Raw genomic sequence first — 14,967 nt, forward strand, 5'->3', positions numbered from 1 at the left:
CTTTAGTTAACCATATTTTTTAATAATATAACAATTAAAATATATCAACTCATTTTTCTAATAATTTGAATTCTTTAATTGATATTTTAAAATTTAGTATACCACCAATAGAGGAAAAAAAGACGGGACTCATCGCCATAGAACTTATTTTTTGGCTACCATGATTATCGCAATGAACTTTGTTAAACCCTTGAACAATTTTGATTTATTTAAAAAAAAAAAAACTTTGTTAAACCCTCACATGTGGATAGGAACGAGAGAGGATCGTGTACAGCGTAAGAGTACGTGTGGCCTCACAAACGCCGCGAGCCAATTAGTCAATAAAGAAAAGTATGAAAAACTAGCCAATAGTAAACGTACAACAGAGAGAGTTGCAACTTTAAAATATACGCTTGCATGCACCTGATTCTATCCCATGAAACCACTCGCTCTATAAAATGGAACTCATTTCGGTGGCTTATAACGTCGAGTGTGATATTCGAGCTTAAACCCTAGCCGCTTCTTCACTCTCTCTTCTGCTAGGTTTAAGGTACACCATTTCTCTCTTCTGCAATCTTCTAGTTTCTGTTATTGAAGATCGCTTTTGATTTTATGCATTCTTCTCTGTATGTTTTTATACTTTGTTGTTCGTTTGAATTTACCCTAATTTTTGTTGATTTGTGGTTTGATTAGCCATGGCTTCCTTTGTGCCTTTTAGGGTTTCTGGGTTTTCATTTCTTTGTTATTCCGTTAGATATCATGATTGTAAATCTTGTTATTTCAAACGTGTGTTGATGTTTTGTGATCTGTTAGTTTTGTTTTGTTTTTTCTGAGGTTTATGTGGCTGGGTCAGTGACAGGGGAAATGATGCTTTGATAATTATTTGTTCCTCTGTTGTGGCTGATGATTTTGTTTTTACGCTGTTCCTGTTTTTTTAATGTTTTTCTGATTGCCATTTTTATGTGTTTTCTGATAAATACTGGTTGATGCTAGTTGTAAGCTATTGGGTTTTTTCTGGGTTGTACACTTTTGCGTCAGTGTTAAGGGAAAGATGATGCTATGTGACAATTATGTGTTCTATGTTAAAGTTGCTGATTCCAATGTTATGATTTTTTTGTCATCTGCCATAATTTTTGTGTTTTCTATGTCTGCCTAGTGGAGTTGAAAATGCCTCAATTTGTTTTTGGTTTTTCCATGTGTCTTGAACTAAGTTGATTTTATAAGCATGTCATGGTGATTTATTTTCATTCTTAGTGATTGTGATAGATACTGATGTTGTTCTTGGTATCAGGTTCCTGCAACAGTCATAATGGCATTTTTGAACAAGGTTGGAAACGTTTTGAGGCAGGGTGCTGCTCAGAGAAGCCAAGCACCTGTGGCATCCATGCTTAATTACATTCGCTGCATGTCTTCAAGCAAGCTTTTCATTGGAGGTATTCACTTTGACTTTTGTTTACAAGGTAGTTGTTGTTGGATACAAACCACATGTCGACACTGACTTTCTTTTTTGTTTCATGATTTGGCTTTTGCTTCTTTAGGCCTTTCTTATGGAGTTGATGATAAGTCTCTTGAGGATGCATTTTCAAGCTTTGGAACGGTTGCAGAGGGTGAGTTCGGCTTGTGCTATATTGTAGTTATGCGGTTTAATCTTAGACCCCTGTTTGCTTCATTCTATCACATGTTATCCTACAAAATAGATCTTATGTTCAGTTTTAAAACTAATGTTTTCTGTTTTTATTTTAGTTCTTAAAAACGCAGGGCATTTGACTTTGTAAACTATTTTGTGTGATTAGTTTTTTCCCTCTTCAAAAACTGGTTTGAAAAAATTAATATTGAGTGTAGTTTTTAAATTGTTTTATTTGAGAAGTGAATCTTTCTCAGAAATTCTCCTGGATATGATTCTTATGACCATAGCAGGCATGACATCTTGATCTCACTGTCAGTTATGAAAATATACTTGGAACTGATCCATTCATGTGAATATAAATCTAGGTTTTACTATTTTAAAACTGGAATAAGCATTTAAAGAGGTGGGTGGTGAGATTTCATGCCTTCACCCAAAGAAGACTTCATGGCCATGTTTTAGTTTTGATATACTAATGGTTGTGGCTCTGTTTCACAGCAAGGGTTATCGTTGATAGAGATACTGGAAGATCAAGGGGATTTGGATTTGTCAGCTTTGACAGTGAGGAGTCAGCATCTTCTGCACTATCTTCTATGGATGGACAGGTTGGACCCCTTTCTGTTTACATTGATTGAACTTCTTTATAATCAGTTCTAGTTGATTGACACCCTTTAATTTGTTAGGATCTTAATGGGCGAAACATTCGCGTGTCCTATGCAAATGATAGACCTGCTGGACCTCGGGGTGGTGGCAATCATGGTACTGGTGGCGGTTATGGTACTGGTGGCGGTTATGGTGATCGTAATTCCGGAGGTGGTTGGTGATCCAATCATTTTAAACCATTATATGTCTCTTTTTCGTATGTTGAGTTTTTAGTCCTAAAAATCCATTTCAGGATGCTGCTGAAGTGACAAATTAGTATTTAGTGACATGTTACATTGGTCCTGTTATTTACATTTCTTGGGTTATGTTATTCTGTTAAATTTTATTGAGCATTTGTTTCGGTATATAATTGTCTTGATGAACGTGTTAATTATCACCCTCAGCTGAAGGGCAGTTGGGTTTTAAAAAATCTTTTTCCAAGGCTCTATCTTGTTTTTAGAATTTATGAACAGCAAAACTAACTGGACCACCCCTCTTCAGCTCTTCTATGACCAAGACAGTAGATATTATACTACCTAAGGATTATTAACCAAACTATTGAGTGAATTGAATTGAACAGTAGTTTCAGGATTGTTTTTGGAGTATGATTAGTGTGGTTTTCTCTTTACACAACTCTACTGCCCATTGACTTCAGAAATTTTAGTCCCAAAAACACGGTTTGGGATATGGTGATTTTTTTCATGTGATGGAAGGATCCATTTTTATGGTTTAAGTCAAAAAATTTGTATTTTTTTGGGCATGTTCTCTGTTTCCTTTTTTTTATGTGGTTGCATGTTCTCCTCATACTAGACTCTGGGTTGTGTTACCCTTAAAAATAGATTTGGGTTTCTTGCTTTTCTCTTCAGTGTTCAGCACTTTTTGGTACTAACCAGATATCCATTCCTACTTCAACATGTCCAAATATTTTTTGGGCCCCCAAAACTAATTCTTAACTTGCATGTCCAATTTAGTTTCGTGGGCTTGAATCTCAAAACTAATAAAATAGCGTATTGGTCTTTATGCATGACCCATAGATTTTTTTAACAGGTAATTGTTAGTTGTTAATAATGTTAGTAAATTAGACATCCTCATAGTTCGAATCCTGGACCCTTCACCCTTCAATTTACCCAACCCTTATGTCCCAAGCTCTTGCTACTTGTTCTATCCTTTAAGAACATGACCATAATGATCAAAATTTGTGCTTAAATTCTTCTATTTCTTCATTTATTTCACCACCAAAGTTTTGAAGCAAATGTAAGTTTGTAACCAGTGTTGTTAAACTTGAACCGGTGACTGACTCGGCTGGGGTACTGGTCAATGAGTCATTGGTTGAACCACTGAGCCATTTGTTGAGCCATTTGTTAAATCGGTTAACTTGATAAAATTAATAAAATATATAATTAATTCGAAAGCTTATATTTGTTATTACAAAATTGTACTAGAATTACATAAATAAGTGTTAGATAAGTTAATGATTTTACCATACTTTATAGGGGTGTAATTGGATCGAATTAGTTCGGATTTAGGGTGTTTTGATGTTTGAACCAATCAAATATGGTCGGTTTAGGTTGGTTTAAATTTAGGGTGTTTAGATGTTTGAACCAATGTTAGTGGTTAGTTGTTAGTAATCAGAGTAAGGAATGAAACCTTGATGAGAAGTACTCATCCCTCATATGGAACAAGAAAAGTTTGAGCTTCTTATGACACATCTCAGCTGGTGCACATGACATCTCATTTTTGCAATACTTTTAAATCATTTTTATCTTATAACATATGTCATTAATATAATGATTTTTATCTTATATACCAAGAAATTATTTAATAAATTGTACAATACTCTCTCTCTATATATATATTTAACTATTATTGGTTGGACTATTGTTGATCATGGTTGAATCATTGAATTGTGAACCAATATTTTCACTAAATGATCAGTCATTTTTAAAATCTTGATACCTCTGCATAAAACAACAGGTTTCTTAACACTGGTGAGTTGTGCTGTGCTAATTAAATGAAAGAAAACATTAACTAATCAACACAACTGACTGGAAAATATATGACAATTTCTTGATTCATTTTAGTTACAAAATTTTCCGAAAGCTCGCTAATTAATCAACACAATTCTTAGATAGTGTAATTTATATTTCCGATGTACGTTCTAATACGAATTTTCCAAAATCCCATTTTCCTTTTCATCAATACTCTGATCATATGTTTTTCAGGTTAGTATTTAACACGATTTAGTGGCCTTGGTGAATAGAAGGCCCACTCATCGTCGGTGAGCAGTGATAAATTAAATTCCAAAATTGGTCAAACAGTGTGGCTCATCTTGTCAAGAGTTTCAAAGTGATATGTGACTCTAATGTGGGGGCATGTGCTTTTGTACCCTAGTGAGAACAAAAAACCACAGTTACATCAACGGAAATTGCACTTCCACAACATGGTTGTTAGGGTGTCCTTGTCCCTCCCAAACCTTAATAATCACTGATCTGCACTGGGCAAAATTATAGTGATAGCTTATATGACATTTGTGTGAGAGGGGTAAATCACTTGGTTGAGCTAAGAGTAGAAATAGGTGTTGGAGATGGAGGTTCAGGGTTCGAACTCTGAGAAGGAGCATTTGTAACAACTAACCACTAACATTTGCCTATAAAAAAAAAAACTTATATGACATTTATTTATTGTTACCTGTTTAATTTTGTTTTTTCATTTATATTTATATCATGATATATTCTTTTATCGTGATTATTAATTTTAGATTCCTTTAAAAAAATTGAAATGCTTCAAGTTTTTTTATTAAAAAGTTATCTATGAATTTAGGTGTTGTCTAAGGTGCAAGTAAAAAAAAAAAATTCTCCCTTCATAAAAAAAGCCTCTTAGCAAATTTTATTTGGGCCGGGTTTGTCTGAACCACCCATTAAGATAATGTAACCCTACCAAGAAAATAAGACTTAATTGGAATTTTAAATATGATTGTAATTAAGTAAATGATTAAATTAGAAATATACAATCAAACATACAAATAAAGGATTTAAACGCAGAAATAAATTATTCCACCACCGCATCCGTTGTAATTTACCTATCGGAGCCTCACGATCAATAGTAAGCAGAATAGCACCTTAGAAGATTAATGAAATCATTTATAGAGCATGTTTCCAAAGCAAATAACTAGAATCAAACATCGCTCATAAGGAAGTAACTGAAATCAAGCAACTAGACTAGAACCAAGCACTCAAAGTTAAATACTATATTTTTTCACATGTCACTAGTTGAGCCTAACACAGTACCAATCAAGGCACATAGTTGTCACTTTCGCAGAACCTATAAGGAGCGCCTATGAGCCAAAAGCAAACATGTCTTATGAAGCACAAGCTTCTATGACTAAACGACTACATGGATTCAAACTAAGTCTAAGCATGATGCACCGAGGCAACCAAGCATATCCTACAACCATCATAGACGATGAAGATCTAAGCATAAGCATACTTCAATGACGCCGAAAGTATTCATCCCTATGACACATAATAGAGAAGGTGACAACATGTACCTGTGAGGAGCGACTATTTTCTACTCTTCAACATTTACTGCATACACTCAATAAGTCTAATACACTACAACAATCATATTTCCAAGGCTTAGTATAAATAGTCAATGCCGTTGATAAAGTAAAGGTTGTCGATGTAGATCGAACCACCTTGAGAGAATGATGAATTGTTGTCAAACGCATCCCAGATGAGAACATGAGCTTAAAAGTCAAACACTGAGAGAAAAGAAGATAAGAGCATGAGCTAAAACATCATATCCAAACATGCTTTGCTATTATTATACATTGGACCAGAGGTAGTAATTACTAGTCCGTTTGTTGTGACAAATTAAGTGTACATGTAGATACTTCATATGTTCCATAAAGATTGTTGTTTATATAAGGTTATAATACAAAGAGTAAGATGATAATTATTGATTGTAAAATATTATTAAAATACTATTATTTAGTTTTACTAGTACCAAGTGCAATTATTAAATTCTACAAAAAAAAATGTAGTTGATAGAAAATAGTTGTGGTTGGTTAATATAAAATATGATAAGTGAGAACTACTTATTATTAAATGATGGTATAAATGAAAAAAATATGTTGGTTTTATAAAATAATAAACATTTTGTAAAATATTGAAAAAAACTAAACCAATAATCTTTGTGGAACATATTGTGAATTGATTTTTATTATAATTCATAAGAAGAAGAGTTATGTTTTTATCTTAATACTTTTGCTTGTCACTAGAATATTGCAGTCAACGTGTCTTAACATTCAAACTGTCATCAACTGATGGGCAAACCCCATGCTTAATACACATCTGAACTAAGCCGCTAGCTCTAGCTCTAGCTCTCTTCCATTTGGTCAAATCTTGGGCCTTATAAAATGGAATAGTGAAGGAGTGGCCATGTTTTGGTCTATACGGCATTTTTTGTTGTGGAGTTGGACATGATCGGTGCCCTCTTTGGTCGTCATTCATCACACGCACATTGTGCCATGGATCCATTGACCTACCTATACATGCATATATTCTTAATTATATATTATTATTTCGAGTTGAACGTTACCTAAATGTTTATGTTTATTCTTCCTTTTGCCGCAACATGCGGTTACATTTCTATGTTGGAGATCAAGACACATGAACTTCGCGGTGAAGTCTAATACGTGTCACAAGAAATGTGAAAACGCTTAGCTATACCAGTAAAAAGGGTATCTAATAACTTTGATGAGTTATAATGTTCTAAAAATTATAAATTAGCCCTAATCTTTTAAATTAGCCTCAAGTCCCTCTCCCTTTATGTCTCCAAAAAGCTTCACTTTGAATACAACGACCACCTTGCCTCTGGTTCGTCGGTATTACCATTCTGATTTTACTTGGGAGGCTCATTCGCAAGTCTTACTCTAAATGTATTTTATATTTTCTCATTTATTATTATCATAATAACATTATTTGTTAAAACATCCATTAATGTTTTTATAATGATAAGTAAATTGATATACATAAACAAATTTATTTCTTTAAGTGACCAGTTAATAAGAATAGAAGTAGCTAATAATACTTTGTTCATATAAACCCTAAGTTAATCGGATTCCCTAAGTTCTAACTTTAGTGTAAAGAGACAACTAAAGAGAGCATGAGATAATGAGATCTCGTATAAATAATGGTTCTTTTTCTACGCGTAAGCCTTGAACTTCAACCCTGTCTCCTAAGCTTCCAAGAGACTGCCTTTTTAGCTGTGGACAATAATTGGCATACAGTTTCCCTTTAATTCTTTTATTGAGGGCATCAAGATATCATGATTTCACACTAAAGTTTTCTATTGTTGATTTATCATAATTAATCAAGGACCCAAATAGTCAACCAAATAATTATATATATGCAATATATATTGTTTTTTTTTTCACATTATGAATGTGAAAAAATATTTTCAACCCTATATATCTGCTAACATAGGAGGCTTTATAAGAGAGATATCTCAAAATATTTTTTTGGAATGTGAGGCTGGAAATATAATATTTTCAGATTGGCTTAATTGCACTTTTAGTCCCTGATGTTTAACCTTTGTGCAATTTGAATCCCCTTTGTTTAAAACGAGCGATTTTAGTCTACCAAAGATCGATTTGTGACAATTGGGTCCTGCCGTTAGTTGCCATCCAATTTTTAACGGAATATTCTTATTTTGATTCTTTTTTACTAATTACACCACCATGTATGACACATAAGTAAATAAATAATATAAAATAGAAAATAAATAATATAAATTAACTAAAAATGAAATTAAACTCCCCACCCCAGAAAAAATCATCAACCAAACCCACAAAATTCATCATCTTTTTCTTCTTTGTTGATTCAAACCCAGGCCACCCAGAAATGAGAAAGATTGGGGAAAAGGATGAAGCTAAAATCCAGACTGGTTATATCCTATTTCACCATCTTCTGAGATTAGTTCTTTATTCTGCATCTTCCTCTTACAGTAGCAATTCACAATTTTTCCACTACTTTTACTTTTTTCCAACAAGCACGAGCTGGACAACCCTGTCGAAAACAACATCCAATCATGGTAAACTATATGAACAAGTGAACCCACATCTAAGATAGAAAGAATATGATTCTCTGAAATTGTAAGATTGCGTTGAAATTACGGCATAAGAGAGTATTCAAATGGGTATTGTTGTTTTGGTTGGACTTTGATTCATGGGGGCTGAATTTGTTGTTAAATATGAGTTTTAAGATGGGAATGTGAGATGGATTGAGTTTCTATTTTGCTATGTGGTCTGAGGGATAGGAAAGTTGAAAGTGGTTGAGGGGTTGTCCACGGTGGAGGAAGGGAGAGGGTGGAGGAGAGTTCGAAGGTTGAGTTTCTCTGCTGTTTGGCTATGGATGTGGGTGAGAGAGGAAGAGAGAGTGAGGGGGACTGAAAGATGAAGGTAAAGATGAAGATGATGGAGACGATGAAGACGATGGATGGAGAGGGAGCAATGGTTCTTTTTTTTTTGGGTGCAAAGGGGAGGCGATGGTAGCATTAGTTTTTTGTTTTACACAGGGTTTTTTAATTTACTTTTTAATTTATTTAACTGTTTATTGTATTTGTTTATTTATTTTTAGGATTAAAGTTAAATAAATTATGATTTTTTTAGTTTTTAGAATTTTAATTAATTTTATTTTTTATTACGTGGAGTCCTAGTGGCATCTAAGTGGTAAAATGTGTCAGGCCATGTCATTAATAAGTGCCACGTGTGTAAATTCCGTTTAAAATTGGATGGCAACTAACGGCATGACCCAATTGTCACAAATCAATCTCTGGTGTACCAAAATCGCTCGTTTTAAACAAAGGAGATTCAAATTGCACAAAAGTCAAACATTAGGGACCAAAAGTGCAATTAAGCCTTTCAGATTTGGTATAAATTTTTTAATCACGAGTATTTTTTTTTGGGTAAGCAATGATAAATATATATTAAGAGAAGTACAAGAGGTACTTCAGCCCCAATATACAAGAGATAAAAAGGAAAAAGGTTACAAAATCAATGAAGGATTCTCACAGTCACACATGTAAGTTACACTCACGAGAATGAAAGTTTACTTCCTACAAACCCTTCATAGTTCATTAATCCACTACATATTTTCTATATTTTAATTCTTTAATTAAATAATTAAAAAAAAATCTTAGGATATATATAAACCAAACATATTTTTCATACTTGGGAATGACTTTACCGCCTTGCTGGTAGTGAGATTCTTGTGAAATGTTAAACAACATTCTTAAGAATATTTTTGTAAAACCTGTAACGAACACCCTCTTAATGTATATTAAAAAGCATTTAATTTTAATGCATGAATCTAAATTTAATTATAACATGATAAATGATAAATTATGATTGAATGACGACATCTGCAAAATTTTTTTTAGGCCTTGTCGCACAATAATTAAACTCTATTAAAAATGAAAATAAAAGAATCACTCTTTAAGTGTAAAAGCACTAGTAAAAAAAAATTCAAGAAAATAAATACTCTCTTTGTCCCTTTATGTAAGTCACTTTTGAGAGTTTTTTTATTTACTACGAATGAAGTATTTAATTTTTTTTCCAAATTTACACTAATATTTAATATGAATGAGATGATGTAATTTTGAAAAGAAATTAATTTAGAGAGAGAAATAGATGAGTAGTATAGGAAATTAATAAAAAATTTGATAAATTTATTATTACTAATACTTTTCTTAATCTTAAAAAATCAGGTAAAAATGAATTATAAATAGGATGTAGGGAGTATAAAAGACAATAAGCTGATAAGGTACTACTATTTCTGTATTGCTTGAAATAGACACTTTAATTTATTGCTGTATACGCGGATAGAAATATTTATTTATCTCGCAGGACAAAGTGTCTAATCATTTCATTTATGAAAGGTAAAAGAACATAGGAACACAAGTGTTTCTCGTGAAAGAGATATCCAACTGTTGAAAGGGAATAAGGCATGAAAAAGGTGTTGGCTTCAGTGGGACAGTGGAAAACTGATCCATGGTAGTCCAGTTCAACTTCCACCGTTGGATATAATGCTAAAATATTGAGTGTTCCAGATTCAATGTTTAAAAAAAAGACAATGACACAGATACCCTTGCTCAACTATCTCCCTTTCTCCACTTGCAAAACCGCCGTTCACTCTCCTTTCTCCCTGACCACCGTTCAGCCCAGCCGCACTCCTCACCACTTTGAATTTCTCAATTCCAATCAAGTAAATTTGCAATTATCATCATCATATCAGATAAATTTAAAAAGAAACAAGAATTAAACCCAGATCTGAGTTTTCTCTCATCAGATCTGGGTTTCTCTCATCAGATATGGTTCTTTCTCCACCGTCTGAGTTCTGTTCCTTATATCTGTGCTCCTCATCTGACTGGCGATGCCTTCACGATTCACGTCCTGCCGGAGCGAACAAGCACGTCACGCAAGACGGCAATGGCCATAGCGAGCCACGTCGACACCGTGAAGCCTTAGCAATTCGCACCAGAACCACGCGCAGGATCTAGATCTCCATCACTAAGGGGTCGTCCTGGAAGTCGCACGCAGCAAGGACGACAACGATGGAAGGAGGCGTGAGTCGCGCAACAGACGGTGGAAAAATGCTCTGGTGGCAGCTGAACCATGATTTTGAGTAAGTACTGTTCTTATGATTTTTTAGGTTTAAAATGTCATTTCTATTCTACAAATGAGATTGATCAATTGTTCTTGTTCTTGGTCAATGTATCTGATTGATGAACCCCTCCAGCGGAATCTCCAGTGAATAACCCTTTTCCCTCTTTTCTAATTTGCAATCCTTACTCTCTTTATCCCATTTTTTCCTATCTTTCTAGAAATTGATATGATGAAAGTGAATATTTTAGTATTATTCTAGTTTAATGTATTAGAAACTGATTTCACTTTATTGCGTTCATGGCCACAGAAGGAGTGGCTGGGTTGCTGGTTCGGTCTTGAGGCAGCTTGGTGATTGAGAAACTCAGATGGGTGTGATAGGATGGTGATGGTGGAAGGAGAAAGAAGGAAAAATTTAAGAAAATGAGGATATTTTTGTCCTATTACAATAAAAACGAAATTGTACCACCGTGAGCTTCGTCCATGAAAAAGCAGATATTTTTAATGTAGCTGGAATGAAAGAGCACTAGTCAGATTTGTGTTAATTTGCTGTGTGTTATTGTGTAGGTGTAGTGCCGGTGAGACTTATCCCTCATCACATTGGTAATTGATGATTAATGTTTAGACCAATCAAGCACATATGCATATCTCACACTGGCCTAGCTTGTCATCATTTAGTAACCACCACTTTCTGTCGTTTCCTTCCTCATAGTAAAGTAATTAATTACTAATTTTTGCTTTAATTTGAAAAATCCAACATATAGGCATGCTAAATTGCTAATCCAACTCATTTTGTTCAGTTGAGAGTACTACTACCACACAACACATGGCACAGTTAGTTGAGTACTCAATTATGGTCATTCTTCAAAAGCTAAAGCAAAAAAGTAAAGCCCAATCATGAGAGAAGGGAGAACCTTAATTAATAGTAGCAAATATATGACACAATCATGAAAAGGTGAAAAAAGAAAAGAGAGCTTTTGATGTCACATATATAATTTGTTCAATTACAAGTTACAAGTACATTTCTATTTTTTTTCTTGTTGAAATATATTAAATGGGTTTCTTTAAATCAATCTACCACCTTTGTAGCAGACCCCACCCACCATTATTACACCTCTCTTTGCCTTGCTTTCTTTGCTTTCCTTTCTTTCCCCAGCTCACAGATCTACACTTCCTTCCTTGCTTTCAGTTTGCTGTCCTTCTTCTATACCATCCACATCCACATTCATTCATTCATTCATTGATTCATATATCTATATTGCTACACAAATGACACCTTCACTTCACCATCATCATCATGGACAGGACAGGACCACAACAATAACAATAATGAACAACCCAAAAAAAAATCATAATAATAACAACAATAATTTAACAAAGGAAGAGTGTTTGTTGATGATATATATGTATCAAGTGGAATCCTCGCTGTCAATGTGATTTTCCTTTTTTACCCTCGGCTGGATCCCGTAATAGCTAACATACCACTTCACAAACTTCCTCAACCCGGTTGAGAGATCGGTGGTGGGTTTATACCCGAAGTCTCGAAACGCCGCCGTTACATTCGCGTGCGTGTACGGAACGTCGCCGTTTGACGGCATCTTGATCACGTGTTTCTTGGCCTTCGTGCCCAGCAGCGACTCCAAGATCGCCACCAGCTTCCCCACCGGCACCGGCGAAGTGTTCCCGAGGTTGTACACTCTCAACTGCGCCGGCCCCTTCTTCTTCCCGCCGCTGCCGGTGCTCTTCTCCGCCGTGTCCAGTGCTCCTAAGCATCCCTTCACGATGTCATCGATGTACGTGAAGTCACGCGCCACCTCTTTCCCATCAACCGTCTTGTAAACGTCGATGGCTTTCCCCTGGAGAATCGCCTTCGTGAAGAAGAAGTACGCCATGTCCGGCCGACCCCATGGGCCGTACACGGTGAAGAATCTGAGCCCGGTGAGGGAAAGCCCGTAGATGTGGTTGTAGGTGTGAGCGATTTCCTCGCCGGCTTTCTTCGTCGCGGCGTAGAGGCTCGCCGGTTGATCTGTCCGGTGAAGCTCCGAGAATGGATTCTCGGTGTTGAGCCCGTAGACGGAGCTGGAAGACGCCCAGACAATCGACGGTTGCGGATTCACTGCTTTGGAAACTTCTAGAAGGTTCACGAACCCAGCGATGTTGGATCTGATGTACGATTGAGGGTTCTGCATTGCGTAGCGAACACCGGCTTGCGCGGCGAGGTGGAGGACGTGAGTGAAGGGCACCACATCGAAGAGCTTGGTGAGCAGCGGCGCGTCGTTGATGTCGCCGTCGACGACGTGGATTTGGTGTTTTGACAGAAGCTCTTGTCTGGCGCGTTTCAACGACGGGTCGTAGTAGGTGTTGAAGTTGTCAAGGCCTAAAACGCCGTCGCCGCGTTTTTTCAAGGCGAGGGAGCAGTGTGTGCCGACGAAGCCGACTGCGCCGGTGACGAGGACGGACATGCCGTTGGGGCGGCGTGGGGTGGCGGAGTTGCGGACTTGCTTCTCCCAGGCGGCTCCGCCGCCGAATGCGGAGGTGAGGAAGTTGGTGTGGGTGTGGAATTGGTGGGTGGTGTCGGCGGCGAGGGGAGGGTAGTTGAAGGTGAAGAGGAAGACGAGGACGAGTGCGACGAGGAGGGTGGCGCGGAAGAGGAGTTTGGAGGAAGCGTTGAGAAGCTTTGTGCTGTTGACTTTACGGAGGTAGCTGTTGTAACGTTCCAGCTTTATGGTTTTGCTTGTGTCTGGTGGAGAAGCCATAGCTAGTTTTGATGATCAATTCATTCAATTCAAATAATATTGAATAGATGAATTGTTGAGTGTTATTTTGTGTGTGTGTGTGTGTTGTGTTGGGTTTGGAGAATGAGAAGAAACAAATTGAATGAGTTTGTATGTGTGAGTGTGAGAGCTAGGTGAGTTGAGGTAGAGCCCTGAAGTTTGAAGGATGTGTGTAAAGAGTAATATAAAGGGAAGGGAGAGAGAAAGAGAGTGTAGGAGAGTAGGAGCAATGGGTTGGTGTTGGTTGGAGACCACTTTCTTTTTCTTCTTAACTATTCTCATCATCATGCCTATGGAAAGTGCTAGTAACCTGTATCATATGTATTGTAAATAATTAATAATGTATGTCGACAAATACAAAAACTGTAATTTTTTGGATAATAATTAATAATGCTATGTCGATAATAAGTGCTAGTGGTAACTTACTTAACACACATACATTAATTAAATACATTAATAATATTATTTACAAGTATTTATACTTCAAATTATAATTCTTAACTCACATAATCTTTTAATCCATAGATGAATGAAGCGATTATGTCTCGCGAAAACTAGGGTTAAGCATGCATTTAACAATTAACACGGTTAAAATACAATTATTTACATTTAAAATAAATTAGACATTCACTCATGAAAGATGAAGTTACCCGCATGGATATGACCTGCAGTAATTTTGGGAAGTCATACTATATTGTACTGTACTACATGAACATGTCAATGCCAGCTATATGGATGGGGGAAACTTCGCACCATGTGAACTGCACGTGCCCAGATGTCAACTCTTTGGTCTAAATTCATTCACAAAACCATTTAAGATCATCCCCATTGCCATTGGCATTCAATAAATTGTGGGTAGTAGTAGTCGCATTTTAAATTCTTCTTTATTACATGTATGTAAGTTATTGTTTGTTGTAAGAGCATTATAAGGAAGAGGTTTGGCCAATAACCAAACCCAGCAAAGAATATAAGAAGATCGTGAAAAGATATATTAGATTATCAAAATCCATTTATATGGACCCAGAGATTTACTTCAAGTCAAGGGGTTCAGACTCGGAAAGCTCTTCAAGTCTTCAAATAAGAGATCATTGCTCTTATTTTTAAATTTGGCCACCGACACTGCTAAAGAATTGATCGTTTTCAGATTTGTCATATTATTTAGCATAATATTAAATTTGTTATAGCATCTTTCATGTTGTTTTCTTAACATTTTGCATTAATAATCACATTGAATGATGCAATTAAAGCCAAATTCAATATTAAATTGGTGGCTTATTTTAATCTTA

The 14,967-nt window shown here is 35.8% G+C and overlaps 2 protein-coding genes across 2 annotated transcripts; one reads left to right on the forward strand and one right to left on the reverse strand.

Annotated features, from left to right (window-relative positions):
• Positions 1-383: 383 nt before the first annotated feature.
• LOC130725925 (glycine-rich RNA-binding protein 4, mitochondrial-like) lies at positions 384-2,598 on the forward strand. The gene is made up of 5 exons (XM_057577118.1): positions 384-529; positions 1,271-1,412; positions 1,518-1,586; positions 2,102-2,208; positions 2,287-2,598. The coding sequence occupies exons 2-5, from the start codon at positions 1,289-1,291 to the stop codon at positions 2,425-2,427; spliced, it is 441 nt and encodes a 146-aa protein (XP_057433101.1). The 5' UTR covers positions 384-529; positions 1,271-1,288; the 3' UTR covers positions 2,428-2,598.
• Positions 2,599-11,863: 9,265 nt separating this feature from the next.
• LOC130722190 (UDP-glucuronate 4-epimerase 6) lies at positions 11,864-13,899 on the reverse strand. Its single transcript, XM_057572845.1, has one exon. It carries the CDS (start codon positions 13,661-13,663, stop codon positions 12,317-12,319), a length of 1,347 nt encoding a protein of 448 aa, XP_057428828.1. The 5' UTR covers positions 13,664-13,899; the 3' UTR covers positions 11,864-12,316.
• Between the last annotated feature and the right edge of the window lie 1,068 nt (positions 13,900-14,967).

The sequence above is a fragment of the Lotus japonicus genome, chromosome 6 (assembly GCF_012489685.1).
Source record: "Lotus japonicus ecotype B-129 chromosome 6, LjGifu_v1.2".
NCBI classification, from domain to species: Eukaryota; Viridiplantae; Streptophyta; class Magnoliopsida; order Fabales; family Fabaceae; genus Lotus; species Lotus japonicus.